We start from the raw sequence: 17112 nt of genomic DNA, 5'->3' as shown, positions 1-17112 counted from the left end.
AACAAGTGTGCCTAAATACATGATAATAGCTAACGAAAAGAAAACATTTCAAAATATATTGAGCAAGTCCACACCCCGTTTACCAAATTCCGATATTTTCTCGATTTTCCCCGCCCCAATAACTCTAAGCTCTTTTAGAATGAGTTCTTTGGTATGTTCTTTACTTTTGCCTTGTAACCATGGTCAAAATACTTTGCCCGGGCGTATAGAAATCATGTAAAAGTTTGAAAACAAAAGTAACTTTTTACATGCATTTCATTAACTCATCTTCATGTAAAGTCGATTGCTACCGACACTCCAGTACTTTATAACGTCCAATGGATTCTGAAGTACCGCCTTTCAGTGTTTTAATGCTTGTTGGCCTAAGCTCAACAAAACATTAGTTCAAAACTTTTGTATAAAGGCTACGAAAATCCCTTTTGCCACATCGAACTTTCGTCGAATATCCTACGCCCCTTTAAAACTTGCAGTGCTTGTTTCAAGTTAAAAAATGAACGTTTGTAGGATTTATATCTGTTTTCTGTTTTAATTATAATTAGCCATTTGGAGATTTCGACGGGGGATGGGATTTAAGGCGAAAAATTGACGCAGCCAATTTTTGAAGTCATTAGGCGAAATCTTTCAGCAAAATTTCGTAGAAAATAGGCTAAAAACAATCAAAACACTGATGATACTTCAAAAACCAATTGACGCTAAAACGCAATCAAGCAACACAAATAACTCTCTTTACTTGAATGAGCCAATATAGTGCTGGTTAAAATGTAGCATTTTTCTAACTGTTTATTTCTACAACCCTCGAAAAAAATTAGGAAAATAATTTTGCCGAAAAGTAAAAAGCTTTATTTTAAATAGTTGAGAACTATGGGGTTGGGGAACAGTTATACAAAAATGTGGGCGTAATTTGGGAATCTATCTAAACGGAAATGCTGCATATTCTCAATATTTATTTTTAAAAACATTTGACTGCGTGTTTGAAAGTTATGTACAACAATTAGCCACACTTGGAGTATTTTATAGGGCCAATCGGATTTTGACGTACAGTCATGTGTTTCAATTGTTTTTCACCCAATTTTCACAAAAAGTTTGTCGCAAATTTTCGCCCAATTGCTACAAAAATTGTTTTCGCCCAATCGAGCTTTTGTCTAATATCATACGCTCACATTTCGACCTATTCAAGCGTTCGACATATAAAACCGTTCCAATCATAGATAGTTGAATTCGTTAAATGGTAAATTCGTTCCTGGTAAACGGAAAAAATGCAAGAATAAATCAATTTTAGTTGCCGTTAAAGGATATTTATGATACCTAGAAATTGAAAAAGGTGTCTGATTTGCAAAAGATCATACAAGATTTGCTTACGCTCGTACAGGAATCAAACATCGCTTATTGAGAGTAAGAATCTTTCATTTGGACAAAGTTATAGAGAATTACTTCCGCATTGAAAAAGAAAGTTATGAAAGAACCAAAACATATTGAGTCTTGTTACGACGCCCAGTTTAATGAAATCATACATTGCATATATCGTGTCACCTTTTTTGAGAATAAACGGAGGAGTCTTCATCCAACGCATTTTCACTTTAAAACGATGAGAAACTGCAACATAACATCTGCAATATGGACTACTCTTGAGAACCGAACGGCGGTATGTGTTTCTTGACATTAGTATTAAACGTGGTAAACTATAAAGATTTTTTTTTTAAAAAATAGGACATTTTAAAACAGAGCCAAAGATCCGCGGAAGCAAAACCCCGATGGAAAAAATCATGTACTAGAAGTTATCAAAACCGAAATTCAAAAAATTTTGAAACGAAAAAAAATAGAAAAAGATTAACGGCGCGGCAAGTGTTCCAAGGAATGATGCCAACAAATTAGAACCGATTGTTGTCAAAATATCTATCATGCATTTTAATGATCTGTTACAGCATTTGCTTAGCTTTCAATTATATAGTATTAAATGATTTGTCCTTTTCTTTTGCTGAATGTTGTGTTAGCGCCTCGCTGCTTTTTTAATCATACTTTCTGATGTTCGCCATTGCATTGGAACTGTACGAAACTTCATAAAACTAAATTTTGAAATAGTCTGGCGGGAGTTTTTTCGTATGGCAGGATTAGATATCGACAGCAGATGCGTATAAATTAAAACTAAACGTCAAGTTCTGACCATTTTCCTAATCACGAAAACGCAAAATCATGATCTGATATAACTTCGAGCAGTGAAACCATCATGACTGTTGGCAAAAGCTGAAAGCCAGGAGTTGAAAGCCAAACTGACTTATGTCGGCCCAGTTATGACTTATGACTTATATCTCAAACCGATTGCCGGCAGGGATACTCGATTGCAGCTTGAAACTACTCTGACTCGAACGTTTTAAAATGCCACATTCCAAATTTTCCCAAACCCTGGGCCAGATTTCAAAACCTACAATGTTCCTTTTTCAAGCCAGCTTACGAGGCTGAAATAAAGTCACCTCGAAATACTGATTTAAATCTCGAACCGTTACACGGTTTTCTAATGCCAGATTTTTGCAGTGAAATCATCAGTGTTACAACCTATACCTGAATACATTGGGTGACGGATAGATGGGTCTGAAAAATTAAGGACTCTTAAAAATTAAGTATCTCTTAAATTAAAGATTAAGAAATTAATTAAGAGTTCTTCAGAGATTTTTTTTATAATTGAGTGATTGATCAACTTTGACTGAGAACTTCCGAAATCTACTTGTTCCATATTGGAAGACGTCCAGATGATTTAATTGGCTGAAAATATTTGCTACGATATTTAAACTTGAACAAGTGAAAAGATCAGTTCAACTTAGAAGTTTCAAAAACGCCAATTGCTAAGGTCTGCGTTTTTTTACCTGAATCAGAAAACGCGACCAAATCAATCAGAAGTATATCGGCTCGTATTTTTCCCAACTAGTCAGAAAATCCTTTAAACATCAATCCAAATTGATTACCTGTCCGATGGATAACTCATCAAAATTAAAGTTTAGTTTATAATTAATAAAAATAGTCGGCAGAATGACAGAATCTAGCTATGATCACTTCTTAGTCTCAGATGAAAAGGATAAATGCCTTTAAAAATTCGATTTTTCTTTACTAGAAGCTATATTTTTTTTCTACTAAGTGCTTGTCTTAGTTAACTTTAAACTAGAAGCCGTCTCAAGTTCATTTAAGCATTATTTGGACTGAGAAATCTTCAATTGACCTTACTTCCACTTATTAAAAAAAGCAAAAGTCATTTTGAGATTGAGTTGATGTACGACCACAAAATTACGCAGACGAATGATCGAACAACTAAAAAGTGACGTCAAGCAAATATCTCGGTTAAGGAAATCCAAGAATATGACATTCTCAAATGTCAGGAGTAATGATCCGAGCAAAGTTTGATCGGAAATGTCCACAATTAACAATAGTTTATTCATTTTGTTTAAAAAAGAGTGATAATTATATTTTGATGATGCTTTGCTGTGTGATCCCGTTTGCCTTTAGCTCGCCAACAACAAGCGCTAGCTCTAATTCACTCTCTCACTCACTTGCAGCAAATGAAGTTGCGCAACAATCCGATGATTAATTAATTTAAACTGCGAGTGTTTTATATAGATACAGTGAACAATAAGTTTGTTTTAATGGATCGTGACGAAGAAAAGAAAAACAAAGCAGAAGTCGTGAATTACAGTCGAAAGAATTGTAGTACTTACAAAAAAGTAGTCTTTGAAAATAAAAACCGAATAGGACCCTACCTGAAAAGAGTAGAAAAGATATGAAAGAACCAAAGAGTCAGTTTCAAGATAGTGTTGTCAAACTGAAACCAATATCTCCATTAAAAAATGTAATACCAAACTATGCATCGTCGTATAGCACAAAATACATTTCAGTAGTGACACAATTGGACTAACATCAAATGGAAACGAAAAGCAGGCCAAATTCAAAAACAATACTGTTTGAAAAAATAAACAAATGGAACAGGAGGCATGAACATTAGATCACGGTTAAGACCAACCATTTACCAATGTTAAAATATGCCTCAAGAAGAAGAACATACCATCTTTTATTAGAGACTATGAGCAAAAACACAAAATTTAGTTATATCACGGCAAATCACTTAACTTTTTAAAGTTGCGATAAATATCTATTAAAACTACTAATCTGATTCTTAAACTTTTGACCAGAAAAAAGAGCGATCACTAAACAGCACAAAACACATTTCATTAACAAAACTTAGTGCCAGAATAACATAAAGATAAAAGTACAGCACAAAAATTCATTTTTTGAAAATAATGGTGTCAAAGTAATTACAACCACTAGCTGATTACCAAAACTTTTGAACAGAATAAAAAATGGGTTTGGAAAACCATTTTAAAAAACAGGATACAATAACTCAACAAAGTATCGAGAAAACGAATTTTTGTTCAAACACCGTTTTCTTATAACCCCGCAAAACACTCGCTCTTTCGCTCATCTTCCGGGCCAAAGTTACCACTCAAATCTGACTTCAAAAATCAAAATAGATCTTTAAAAGAAGACAGCACCTCAATATGATGCAAATTCGTTAGCTGTAAAAAAAGAGAGGGGCAATGGTAACTCCACTCAGCAATCGCAGCTATTAAAAACTGTGAGTGATCCACTTCCACTGTTACCTCTGCATTACTTGAAAACTGACTCCACTTATTCACACAAAAAATTACGTATCCCTGACTAAATTCGGCAAAAAATAAATATTACACGCAACAGATCCTGATTATTATTTGTCGTGAGGAGTCCCGCCATTGACTTTCCAGAAAAAAAAATGGAGTCTTTCCCTTCTTCCCCCCCCCCCCCCTCTGGGGGGTGGCTATAGTGGGAAAGGCCCAAAAAATAAGTGCAATTTTCCGAAGTCAACTTTGCCGTCAACTATCAAAGAGAAATGATAGAACTGCTGATGAATTAACACCGAAAAGGTGAAGATCTTTTCTAACACAGAAAAACATCACATTAGATCATGGATACAAAAATACTTCTAAAAGTACAAAAATACTTGAAAAGACTTACTTTTTGACAACACTAGTACCCTTGCAATAATCAGTTGATTCATTGGCCGCAGAAGAACACAAAAAGTTGAACACAATAAATCTCGCAACGAGGAGCAATCGGAAAACAATTTCCTTAAGACTAGGATCTAAGATGCACACAACACTTGTGGCAAAAAAATGTTTTCACAAGATAATCTGGTATCACAAATACAGCTTTTCAAAGAGTAGCAAAAGCACCCTCATTATATTATTAGTAAAGCGAAGTTTGCCGCCTAAAAATGCCAAGACATTTGAAAATAGGAATTCAAAATTTCAGTTTTTCTTGCTTTATCAAATTTCTGCTTCAAAGAAGAATCATTTTAGTTCAAAAACTGAAAGTAGCCTTATTAAACCCATCACTATAATTCAAAATCTCTTACCCGAGGGTTGTCATAGTGACAATTGTATACCAGAAAGCGTCTGGTATGCTGTAAAATGTTGTATTGGCGACTGATTTCTCGGCGTAAAACATAACTGTAGCAAATATAATGATAGCCATTGTGAGAGAGAACAGAAGAAATCCCAGTTCTCGGGCACAGCTCTTGAGAGTATAGCCAAGAATACGCAAGCCTTGTGAATGCCGAGAAAACTTAAATATCCTAAAAACTCGAAAAACTCGAAGTGTAACAAACGCTCCGCTTAAATCATTATCTTCTTCAGATAAAAACAAGCCAATATAATAAGGAAGAATAGCTACTACGTCTATAACACTCATAATGCTGCGCATAAACTTGCATCGTTCTGGGGCAGCATATAAACGTAAAATATATTCTGCTGTAAAAATCATTACACATGCAGTGTCAAGACAGAAAAAGATGAGTTCATAACGTTCGCCACAAGGAACGTCTGTAAAAGTTCCTGGAAAGGGTGAGCACCTGATTGTTTCGACAACATTGGCTAGCACGGATACGGCAATAAAGAAACCAGTAACATAATAAAATACTAAAGCAGCTGTACTGGTATGTGGATTCTCAAATGCTCTCCACATGGTTTCTCTAAAATTTGCCGGTGTTGGACCGTCGCCAGATTCTGATAGCTTGTCGTCCATCATCCGCTCGCTGTTATCTCGTTTTCTGTCCCTATAGTCTTCAAAACAACAATCACCCATGATATCTGGCATAATTCCAAAGAATGACAGTTCTTCGTCGTAGGCACTTATACATTCCGCCTTGCAGTAATGTAAATGTCCAGTTCGGTAAAAATTGAGAATATAACGAAAAATGTCCGGATCGCGATCAAAAAAGTATTCGTTATTGGAATCGTCGAAAAAGAATTCTTTTTCATTGCTCCCTAATAAGGTGTCAGGATATTTTTCTAAAGTACTCCGCATCGTTTCGTAGCGTCTTCCACTAACGTTTATAACTACCTTTTCGTCTTTGATATTCTTTTCTTGCTGGGGAGGGGGCGGTAACGGATTCGATGCAATTGGTACCCACCCAATTGCAGCAGCTCTGGCGAACGGTAACCAAGCTGCAACGGATGCCATAACATCGCAGAGATAGCTTAAAACTCGGATGATAAAAGTGAAACTATATTTGAATTGTGCTTATATAATGCACTTTATAATATGCGTTCAGAATTCTTACATTTTACCACCGAAAAGAAGGATAAAATTTCAATTCATAAAACTATACCAAATTGGTCGGGTTAGCTTCGGAAAGTGATCGGAGGGCTTCAACAACAAAAATATGTTAACTTAAAAAATGGAAGAAACGAAAATTTCAAAAATCATGATTCAACGTAAAAGAAAAGGTGAGGAGAAGGAAAACTAATATAGCATCGATCTCCCTGACAAAATGAACATATTCAAAACTAAAATCGAACCACAGAAAATTACCATTCTTTTAAAAGGTACCTGTAATCTATTTTTTGTCTTTACTCCCTAGTGCTTTTAAACCAAATTTATATGTTGATATAATACGTGCTCTGTAACTGAGGGGAGCAAAACTTTGAGAATATTTTGAAAAACTAACCACTAAACAGTTCTCTTCGAACTTTCTAAAATTCGAGAAAAGTTGGGGGCGTTTGATTATCTTTATGTTACTTCCATTTCAATAGTCTAGTTCTCGATTAAAAATCTGTCATCGAATTTCGGGATTTCTGCTTTTTGGATTTTTTCGATTGGAAAAAAATCACAATTAGAAAATCTTGGTTCATATCTTGGTTCTTTACATGTAATAACACGTGCTTCGGGAGAATAAAGGGGATGCATAAACGGAAAAGATCCCAAAAAATCAATAGACACACCCCTGAATTATAACTGTTTAAACTCTCTTCTATGATGAACAATTTTTGAATTTATAATAGTATAACATCCGGGTCGAGGTGTCGGATAAGAAATGCAAAATTGTGTACGATTGGGGGTGAATGCGCTGAATTTAAATATGATCTACGCTTGATCCGTTGAAGAGAAAGTATTGTCATTTCTAAGCGTAGATCTTACCTTTTGCGTTTCTAGCCGTAGACCTCTTAAAAATATCCATTTCTAAGTTTAGATATTACATGATTTTGAGTAGAATTTAGCGTTGATCTTACATAATTCTGAGTTGATTTCAGAGTCGATCTTATATAGTTTTGTGTGGACCTTACATAATTTTGCTTTGATATTAGCTTTGACTTTAAAAAAGTTTGCGTTGAATTTTACGTTGAATTAACATAAATGGCGCTTCTAAGAGTAGATGTTACATAAATCTACAATCCGAATAATAAAGAACGCGGTTCTTAAGCAAACTAAAATATATTGGCACAGTGGTAGAAGAGAGGTCCTTGGTTTCCAGAGAAATCTTTTCTTTCCTAAACAAGGTGTTCGGTCCTAACGTTAACGTTTGTAAATCGTATTTTTTCAGTGACATAATATCATTGATGTGTGAACCATCAATTATTATGACAAGTGCTGAAATACATTGTCTTTTAAATAATAGCCACAAATCAGCGCGTTTAGCTGTCACTTCCAAGTGTTTTTTGTTAGTAGCAAATTAAAATGTATTTTTCGAAAGCTTTCTCTTTAAGAAATTGTGATCGTGTACTGGAAAATTGTCAGTGTCACTACACCGTCTTTCCCTGTAAAAGCATAATGGTAAACACATTATTAACTTAGAAACACCGTCGCAAACTTCCATCCGTGAGTTTCGTATATATTATGCAATCCATCGTCCCAGAGCACACATTTTATTTGATTCAATGCCTTTAATTTTTTTGTCTCCTTTATCAGTGTGAATCCAGAGAGTCAAACTTTTGAAATTTTCTCCTTAGATGCGGCAGGTAGCACCCAAAGAACATCATATATGGATAATGGTTCTTTGCAGGGCAAATTCTCAAATTCTTCTCCATCTCCTGCTCTTAGTTTCCAATAAACTTTTCGGCGTTTTTCTCCGCCTGTAGTTCAATTTCTAACCTTTTGACTTTTGCTATTGTTTTCAAAACTTTTTTTGCAAGCTCCCTCAAGCTCCCCCTCGTTTTCAACGTGTTTTTTTAGAGCTGTATTTAGCTCCTCAGACAAAACGTCTGATTCAGTTAAGGCTGCCAATGCTGTAGTCGGCATTCCAACACAAGTTGAATGTTATTAGCTTTTTTGGTACAAAAGTGCTCCCGTTGCTTTTCTGCAACAGCTAGTTGTTGCTTTAACTCAAAAAATTTGCCATTTTAGAAATTTGTTTTCTTGTTGAACATTTTAGATTAGATTCTGTAGACTCCGTGTCTGACAAATGCTTTCTTTTTGTATATTTGTGGCAGATAATACACATACTTTCCCACTTTCGGTTCTATGACGCTTTCTAAACAAAACTTGTTTTAGATTTGATTAATAATTAGGCAGATAATACACATACTCTCCCATTTTCGGTTCCATGACGCTTTCTAAGCAAAACTTGCTTTAGACTTGACTAATATTTAGACTAACATCATTTTAGAAATTCCATTAAAGTTGCAAATTTTTTGTCTGAAAAAAAAATAATGTTCTTTTGTTGCTAACAACCCACAATTCAAATCAAGTGCGTCTCGTCGATACCCATCGTAGCGTTTACTTTTGTTTCAACAACACTTAAAGACTTGTTTTTGTTTCAACCGCTGTTTTTTCAGAACTGTTTTATAATTAAGTTAAAATAAAAGTTTCATGCTCTGTAGTGCAAAAGTCGGTTGAACACTTTCAAAAAACCGATATGTAACCGATATGGTTATTTGAATAAAAAAACTAGAATTTGAGCAATTGAAAACATGTTATTAGATTTGAGTTCAATTCTCTCACTATGTACCAATATCTCAGAAAATTTTTTGCCTATGGGTTTAATCCAAGCAACTTTATGCCAATTCAAATCTCTTGTGTTTCTGTTAAAAGCCAAGAGCTATTCATGTGTATACTTTTCAATTGGATCCAGGAAAACTTGTTATTATTCTTCGACTATGCCGGTACATTTGTGCTAGTCGAGTTTTTTCTAATTGTCTCTCAGTAAACGAACCATCAAACAATTCCCTAAAGAACGAAACTTCATTTTTCAGTTGTTCAAAATGAGACAAAATGTTCCGTTTTGCTACTATTGTCACATTCTGTCTAAATGCCATACAAGAACCATCACCTAACCAAAACACATAAGGGAACAAATAGTAGCATCTGAAAAGCGTTTAATTTCTATCGGAAACTTGGGATAATGGGTTCACACCGCGCAACTAGCTTTGACTATCACTTTGTCTTACGATTATTGGTACTTCCTCAATACAAAAGTTTAGAGTAGTTAAATCGACTAAAACCTTTAAACAGTGATGCAAAAAAATTATTGCACCTGCTGACTCTGCATGCATTCCTAGGAGTCCCTTATAAAAAGAGGATGGGAATCTCCCTTCACCAATAATGCTTGTGCAATTTTTTGACAAATTTTATTCATCCTACAAATCGTATTCGAGAGTTCGTCGACAAATGGATTTAATCTATTGAACCTTTGGACACATAAGGCTTTTAGATCACTTTTGCTGACATCTTGAGTAGTTACAGTGTATGTTTTTTCCGGAAAAGTTATATCTAGACTAACTTGATAAAAACGTAAAAATTTGCATGATTAGTTTTGTTCATCACTAGAGGGTTTATTTTGGTTTCCTTATTCAGAAGTTGTATGAAAAATTTTCTTTTGTCAGTGATCTCTCCCATCACCTAATTATGATCACCCACATCAGTCAGCTCTGCTGTGTTTTGTTCGAGAAAACATCTAGGATTTGTTATAATTCCAATTTTGACTCGGTATTGGATATAATTATTCTCAATTTTCTCCAAAGAGAAAATTGTTGGTTTCTAAATGTGTCAACAAACCTAATCTTTGAGCCCGATTCTGTACGCAAAACTTCTGCGTTTAATTTTTCAAAGGTTAATTATGCGTTAAGAATTCCGCTGCCGTTGATGTTTTTTTCAGTGGGTATTGCCAAGCCGATGAATACGCAATTTTTACATCCTTACTGTTCCTGCCTTCATAAAGGCACTGGTTCATTTTGTTTTTTCTTTCAGTTTTTGTTTCCCGCTCCTGTAATATATTCAATAGAATGGTTATAAACCTTCATTTCCGAGTTCAAGTAAACTAATTAATATCCCTTGTAGCAGTTTGTTACAAATGTCACGAGTAAGTGGATATTAGGTGAGGGCTACTTGCGAGGTTTCGTAAATATAAACTGCATCGTGCCACTGAGTACTTTTTATGACGACACTGAGAGTGTGTGCAGCTTCAAGCATGCAGTAATTTCATTGTATTCTGATACTTCTGTCCTATAATACGTGTCCAGTAAATATTACAGAAGCATGTTTTTGAATTTGTGTACAATTATCTTTTTCCCATAGAGAAAATTTAAAATTTGGATTATTTTACAATATTTTCAAAAATAGATGCTAAAATTGTTTTACATTGTTTCTTACGGACCTCATGGGAATGCAAGCAAAAATATCACACCAATGCATTTGTGCCCACTGTCAGCTTGTGAATGCGGTTTTAACTACAATAGTTCTTTTTTATTCAAATAAGTCGTCATTTTGATCTTTGTTTTCCTTTTTATCCAAATATTATAAATCCTGAGTTTTGCTGCAAATAGATCGGCTGGCAGTTGGTCGGGTATTTGGTTTTTCTGATGTTTTGACTGTTAACCGGCCTCGACTTGGTTTCCAGTCGGGATCCTTTTCTGAACTTTTTTGTCTATTAGAGCTTCGAATTACTCTTTTTGAGCTACTTTTACTTTCATTCTGACTAATAATTGTACCGCTTCACTGCTCTTGTGTTGGAATTTTGGATTTATAAGACGTCTCCTTTGAGGGTATATTTAACTTTGTTCTGATGGTATTGGTTGGTTTTGCTCTGCTATTACTACATTCGGCCTCCGTATTTGTATCCATCAGTGTCTCGATAACAGATTTGAACTTCAACAAACTTCATCCGATTGTCCCAAATCCGCATCGACTTCGAATTGATTTCCGTTTTCTTTTTGTTTCCTTGTCACATACTCCAGTATCTTGATGCTCAGTTTCCTTTTCAATAAAACCGTTTTCTCTCTCAACGCTAGAAAGTCTCTCAGAAATTTAATTTTGCTTTTGATTTTTTTTCGGGCGAATATTGAATTTCTTGTGTTTATCGTAATGCTTATTTTGCTTTTTTAAATTCTCATGTCTTCAATGATAAAATTTACGTTGTTTGATATTTTTTGTATAGCAAGAGGACCATCAGAGAATGATTTGAACTCTTTTCGTTTGCCCTGGTTTACAGTTGGATTAAAAAATAAAACCAGGTCCCCAATTCGGTAATTGGGTCCAAACTGTTTTCAATCGAAGAAAATTTTTTACCTCTCTTGCTCTGCCCTCCATATTTGATCGTACTAGTTCGTGGCAGAACAGCATTCTTTTTTCAGGTTACGAAAGTAATTATTAGGCATTGCAAAGACCTTTTTTGGAGTGTTTCGTAAAGCCAAATAATAGGTAAAGTACAGGGAGCACCAAACAGAGAAAAAATGGACTGTATTTTGTTACTGTGTGAATAGAACTACTCTATTTTATCATTATCAATTGAAGACATTTACTCCAATCGTCTTGTTGTTCGCCTACGTAATTCGCTAAACTCTCCTCAGTCGGTCGATGTGTTCATTCATGTTTGCACAGCCTTGAATTTGATACGCTGTTGTAGAGTTGCCATCAATTTTCCTTTCTTTGCACTAATTTTTGAAAAATTTTGCATTAAATTTGTACCCGTATCACCATGAAAGTTTGCAAGGCACCAAATTCTGAAACCGAACACTTTGCAGAAGGTTTTGCAACTGTTTTTGCTGCTGGATTTTGCATAGGAACTGCATTGTACCATTTTGAATTTTAATCTATGAGTAAGATATATTTAAAACAATCGCTTTCGGGTTAATGTCCCATAATATTTAACGTGAACTGCCGAAAAAATGGCTTGGTTTTCACCACACTGTTAGTGCGCGCTTGTGAGTTTGTTGAGTATTTTTCTTCATTGAACACCTAATGCAGCTCTTTATCCAGTCAAATAAATTACGTTCAGTCGAACCCAGTAAAATCGTTCTTGAATTCTTTCAAGAGTCTTTTGCATTCCCTGGTGCCCATGGATTCATCTAGAAAGATAGAATAACATCCACGTATGATTGTTGTACAACTATTTGCTGGACTCGGTAGTTGTCTTTGAGTAAATTTTGTCGACTAAGCAACCCTTGAGCGATATACATTACTTGAAAATCCGTCCAGAGACTCCATATTGTTTTTGAGCCCCCAATATTTTTTTTCTTATCATGTCGCTCTTATAATCTACCCAAAGAAACATTTTCTTTATTTCTCGTGAGTTCCGCTAATGCTTTTGAAGCTATGTGGTTTCCAAAAGCATTAGAACATCTGTTTTGTGTACGTTGTTTGACTAGTACCTGAATTTTTTCTTCAACGTGCGCTGGATCCTCAACCGCTGGCACTCTGGATAGACAATCTGCATTAGATCATTTGTTCCCTGCCTAGTAATGCATTTAAAAAGAACTTTTCCCAAATTGTCAATTCATCTCGCCAGCATTTCTATGAGTTCCGTGAAGCTGTACAACTACGTAAGAGCACAATTATCTGTTGCAATGGTAAATTTTATTCCAGTGAATATTTCGGATGTAGTGTGCGAAATACTTTATGGCATACAATTCTCTGTGCGTTCCTGAGTAGTTTTGTTGATCCTTACTCAGAGCTTTACTGGCATATGCAATTACTCTGTCCGCCCAGTTCAGGTTTTGGGTATTGATTGCTCCTATTCCAATAGGAAAGCATCTGTAGGAAAGCATCTATAAGTTTAACGTTCGATAATATTTGGAAAACCCGAAATGGGTGCTTCCTCTAGTTTTAATATAAGTTGGTCCACAGCTTTTCCACTGTTTCTGGTCCAAAAGAATTTTTCCGATTTGTTCAACAAACTTTACAGTGGTTCCGCAATTCTACCAAAATTTGTTATGAATTGGCGATAAAACACGATTAGTCCAAGAATTCTTTCTTTCAAATTTCTTTTAGATCAGCTGGAGGGTTCAATTTAGCTACTGTAGCTACATTTTCTGGATCAAATGCCACACTATCCGTTGTTTTAATGTGGCCTAAAAAATGAATCAATTTTTGAAAGAAGCGCCTTTTTGAGCCGTTGATGTTCACACAGGATTTTTTTATACGACAAAGCACAAATTCAAGTCGTGATAAAGGTCTTTGAAAGACTTTCCAAAAATGATTATGTCTTCAGGATAAATCAAAGCAACCTTGTTATAAAATGCCTCCAGGAAACGTTTTATCAACCTTTGGAACTCTCCCGGCTTTGAGGTTAAACCCGTTGTCAACCTCTTTCTTTTATACAAACCCATAAGACTGATGAACGCTTCATTTTTTGTTACTCATCCTATAAGGCCATTTGAAAATAGGTTGACGTCTAGTCGATATTTGAAAAGTAAACATTTTCCCCTGACGAGTATTTTAAACCATTAATTTCTGGTAACGGCTAGCTTATTTCTTCAATTTGCTTATTTAAACCACTTTTGTCTACTAATAGTCGAAATGCTCCGTACATCTTTTTGATTAAAGTGGACAGTGAAGCCCACTATAAACAAGTTGGTTCGACCAAATCGGCTTTTGTTATGTCTTCCACATTTTTTTCTGTTGTTCCATGCTCATACTACCATAGGAGCGCCAGAATAGACTTACATTTTTTCTAGTGTTATTTTGTGCTTTAATTTATCACAGAACCACAAGTCGTTGGAGTTTCCAGAAAATGATTGTGCCTCATGAACACAGCAACCATTTGGTCTGACTAATTTTCACTCAAGTAAGTCCCCTTCATTGTTGCATGAGTCCCCATCCGGAAAAATTCCGGATGATTTGGTTTGTCCTTAGTTTTGAATAATCAATGCGGTTTTAACTAAAACAGTTGTTTTTTATTCAAATAAGTCATTATTTTGATCTTCGTTTTCCTTTTTTATCCAAATATTAGTCCTGAATTTTGCTGGAATTAGATCGGCTGGCAGTTGGTCGGGTATTTTGGTTTTCTGATGTTTTGACTGTTAACCGGCCTCGACTTGATTTCCAGTCGGGATCCTGTTCTTAACTTTTTTGTCTATTAGAGCTTCGAATAACTCTTTTTGAGCTACTTTGACTTTCATTTTGACTAATAATTGTACCGTTTCTCTGCTCTTGTGTTGCAATTTTGGATTTAATAGACGTCTCCTTTGAAGGTATATTTAACTTTGTTCTGATGGTATTGGTTGGTTTTGCTCTGCTATTACTACATTCGGCCTCTGTATTTGTATCCAGCAGTGTCTTGATATCAGATTTCATCTTCAACAAACTTCATCCGATTGTCCCACATCTGCATCGACTTCGAATTGATTTCCGTTTTCTTTTTGTTTCCTTGTCACATACTCCAGTATCTTGATGCTCAGTTTCCTTTTCAATAAAACCGTTTTCTCTCTCAACGCTAGAAAGTCTCTAAGAAATTTAGTTTTGCTTTTGATTTTTCTTCGGGCGAATATTGAATTTCTTGTACTTGTCGTAATGCTTATTTTGCTTTTTTAAATTCTCATGTCTTCAATGATAAAATTTACGTTGTTTGCTATTTTTTGTACAACAAGAGGACCATCAGAGAATGATTTGAACTCTTTTCGTTTGCCCTGGTTTACAGTTGGATTAAAAAATAAATCCAGGTCCCCAATTCGGTAATTGGGTCCAAACTGTTTTCAATCGAAGAAAATTTTTTACCTCTCTTGCTCTGCCCTCCATATTTGATCGTACTAGTTCGTGGCAGAACAGCATTCTTTTTTCAGGTTACGAAAGTAATTACTAGGCATTGCAAAGACCTTTTTTTGGAGTGTTTCGTAAAACCAAATAATAGGTAAAGTACAGGGAGCACCAAACAGAAAATAAAATGGACTGTATTTTGTTACTGTGTGAATAGAACTACTCTATTTCATCATTATCAATTGAAGACATTTACTCCAATCGTCTTGTTGTTCGCCTACGTAATTCGCTAAACTCTCCTCAGTCGGTCGATGTGTTCATTCATGTTTGCACAGCCTTGAATTTGATACGCTGTTGTAGAGTTGCCATCAATTTTCCTTTCTTTGCACTAATTTTTGAAAAATTTTGCATTAAATTTGTACCCGTATCACCATGAAAGTTTGCAAGGCACCAAATTCTGAAACCGAACACTTTGCAGAAGGTTTTGCAACTGTTTTTGCTGCTGGATTTTGCATAGGAACTGCATTGTACCATTTTGAATTTTAATCTATGAGTAAGATATATTTAAAACAATCGCTTTCGGGTTAATGTCCCATAATATTTAACGTGAACTGCCGAAAAAATGGCTTGGTTTTCACCACACTGTTAGTGCGCGCTTGTGAGTTTGTTGAGTATTTTTCTTCATTGAACACCTAATGCAGCTCTTTATCCAGTCAAATAAATTACGTTCAGTCGAACCCAGTAAAATCGTTCTTGAATTCTTTCAAGAGTCTTTTGCATTCCCTGGTGCCCATGGATTCATCTAGAAAGATAGAATAACATCCACGTATGATTGTTGTACAACTATTTGCTGGACTCGGTAGTTGTCTTTGAGTAAATTTTGTCGACTAAGCAACCCTTGAGCGATATACATTACTTGAAAATCCGTCCAGAGACTCCATATTGTTTTTGAGCCCCCAATATTTTTTTTCTTATCATGTCGCTCTTATAATCTACCCAAAGAAACATTTTCTTTATTTCTCGTGAGTTCCGCTAATGCTTTTGAAGCTATGTGGTTTCCAAAAGCATTAGAACATCTGTTTTGTGTACCTTGTTTGACTAGTACCTGAATTTTTTCTTCAACGTGCGCTGGATCCTCAACCGCTGGCACTCTGGATAGACAATCTGCATTAGATCATTTGTTCCCTGCCTAGTAATGCATTTAAAAAGAACTTTTCCCAAATTGTCAATTCATCTCGCCAGCATTTCTATGAGTTCCGTGAAGCTGTACAACTACGTAAGGGCACAATTATCTGTTGCAATGGAAAATTTTATTCCAGTGAATATTTCGGATGTAGTGTGCGAAATACTTTATGGCATACAATTCTCTGTGCGTTCCTGAGTAGTTTTGTTGATCCTTACTCAGAGCTTTACTGGCATATGCAATTACTCTGTCCGCCCAGTTCAGGTTTTGGGTATTGATTGCTCCTATTCCAATAGGAAAGCATCTGTAGGAAAGCATCTATAAGTTTAACGTTCGATAATATTTGGAAAACCCGAAATGGGTGCTTCCTCTAGTTTTAATATAAGTTGGTCCACAGCTTTTCCACTGTTTCTGGTCCAAAAGAATTTTTCCGATTTGTTCAACAAACTTTACAGTGGTTCCGCAATTCTACCAAAATTTGTTATGAATTGGCGATAAAACACGATTAGTCCAAGAATTCTTTCTTTCAAATTTCTTTTAGATCAGCTGGAGGGTTCAATTTAGCTACTGTAGCTACATTTTCTGGATCAAATGCCACACTATCCGTTGTTTTAATGTGGCCTAAAAAATGAATCAATTTTTGAAAGAAGCGCCTTTTTGAGCCGTTG

The 17112-nt window shown here is 35.3% G+C and overlaps 2 protein-coding genes across 6 annotated transcripts in view; one reads left to right on the top strand and one right to left on the bottom strand.

The window, feature by feature from the left end:
• Positions 1 to 6701, bottom strand: part of LOC142339592 (potassium voltage-gated channel protein Shal-like) — a 109010-nt gene extending 102309 nt beyond the window's left edge. The window contains exon 1 of the mRNA XM_075389738.1: positions 5432 to 6701. Coding sequence (XP_075245853.1) covers positions 5432 to 6537 — 1106 coding nt within the window. The 5' untranslated portion in view covers positions 6538 to 6701. The remainder of the gene's footprint in view (positions 1 to 5431) is intronic.
• Positions 1 to 17112, top strand: part of LOC142339590 (membrane-associated protein Hem-like) — a 479910-nt gene that overhangs the window by 206143 nt on the left and 256655 nt on the right. The window lies entirely within an intron of this gene.

This window comes from Convolutriloba macropyga, chromosome 5 (genome assembly GCF_964194025.1).
Source record: "Convolutriloba macropyga chromosome 5, txConMacr16.3, whole genome shotgun sequence".
Classification (NCBI taxonomy): Eukaryota; Metazoa; Xenacoelomorpha; order Acoela; family Convolutidae; genus Convolutriloba; species Convolutriloba macropyga.
The sequence above is the reverse complement of the archived record's forward strand: the minus strand, read 5'-3'. Positions and strand labels throughout refer to the sequence as shown.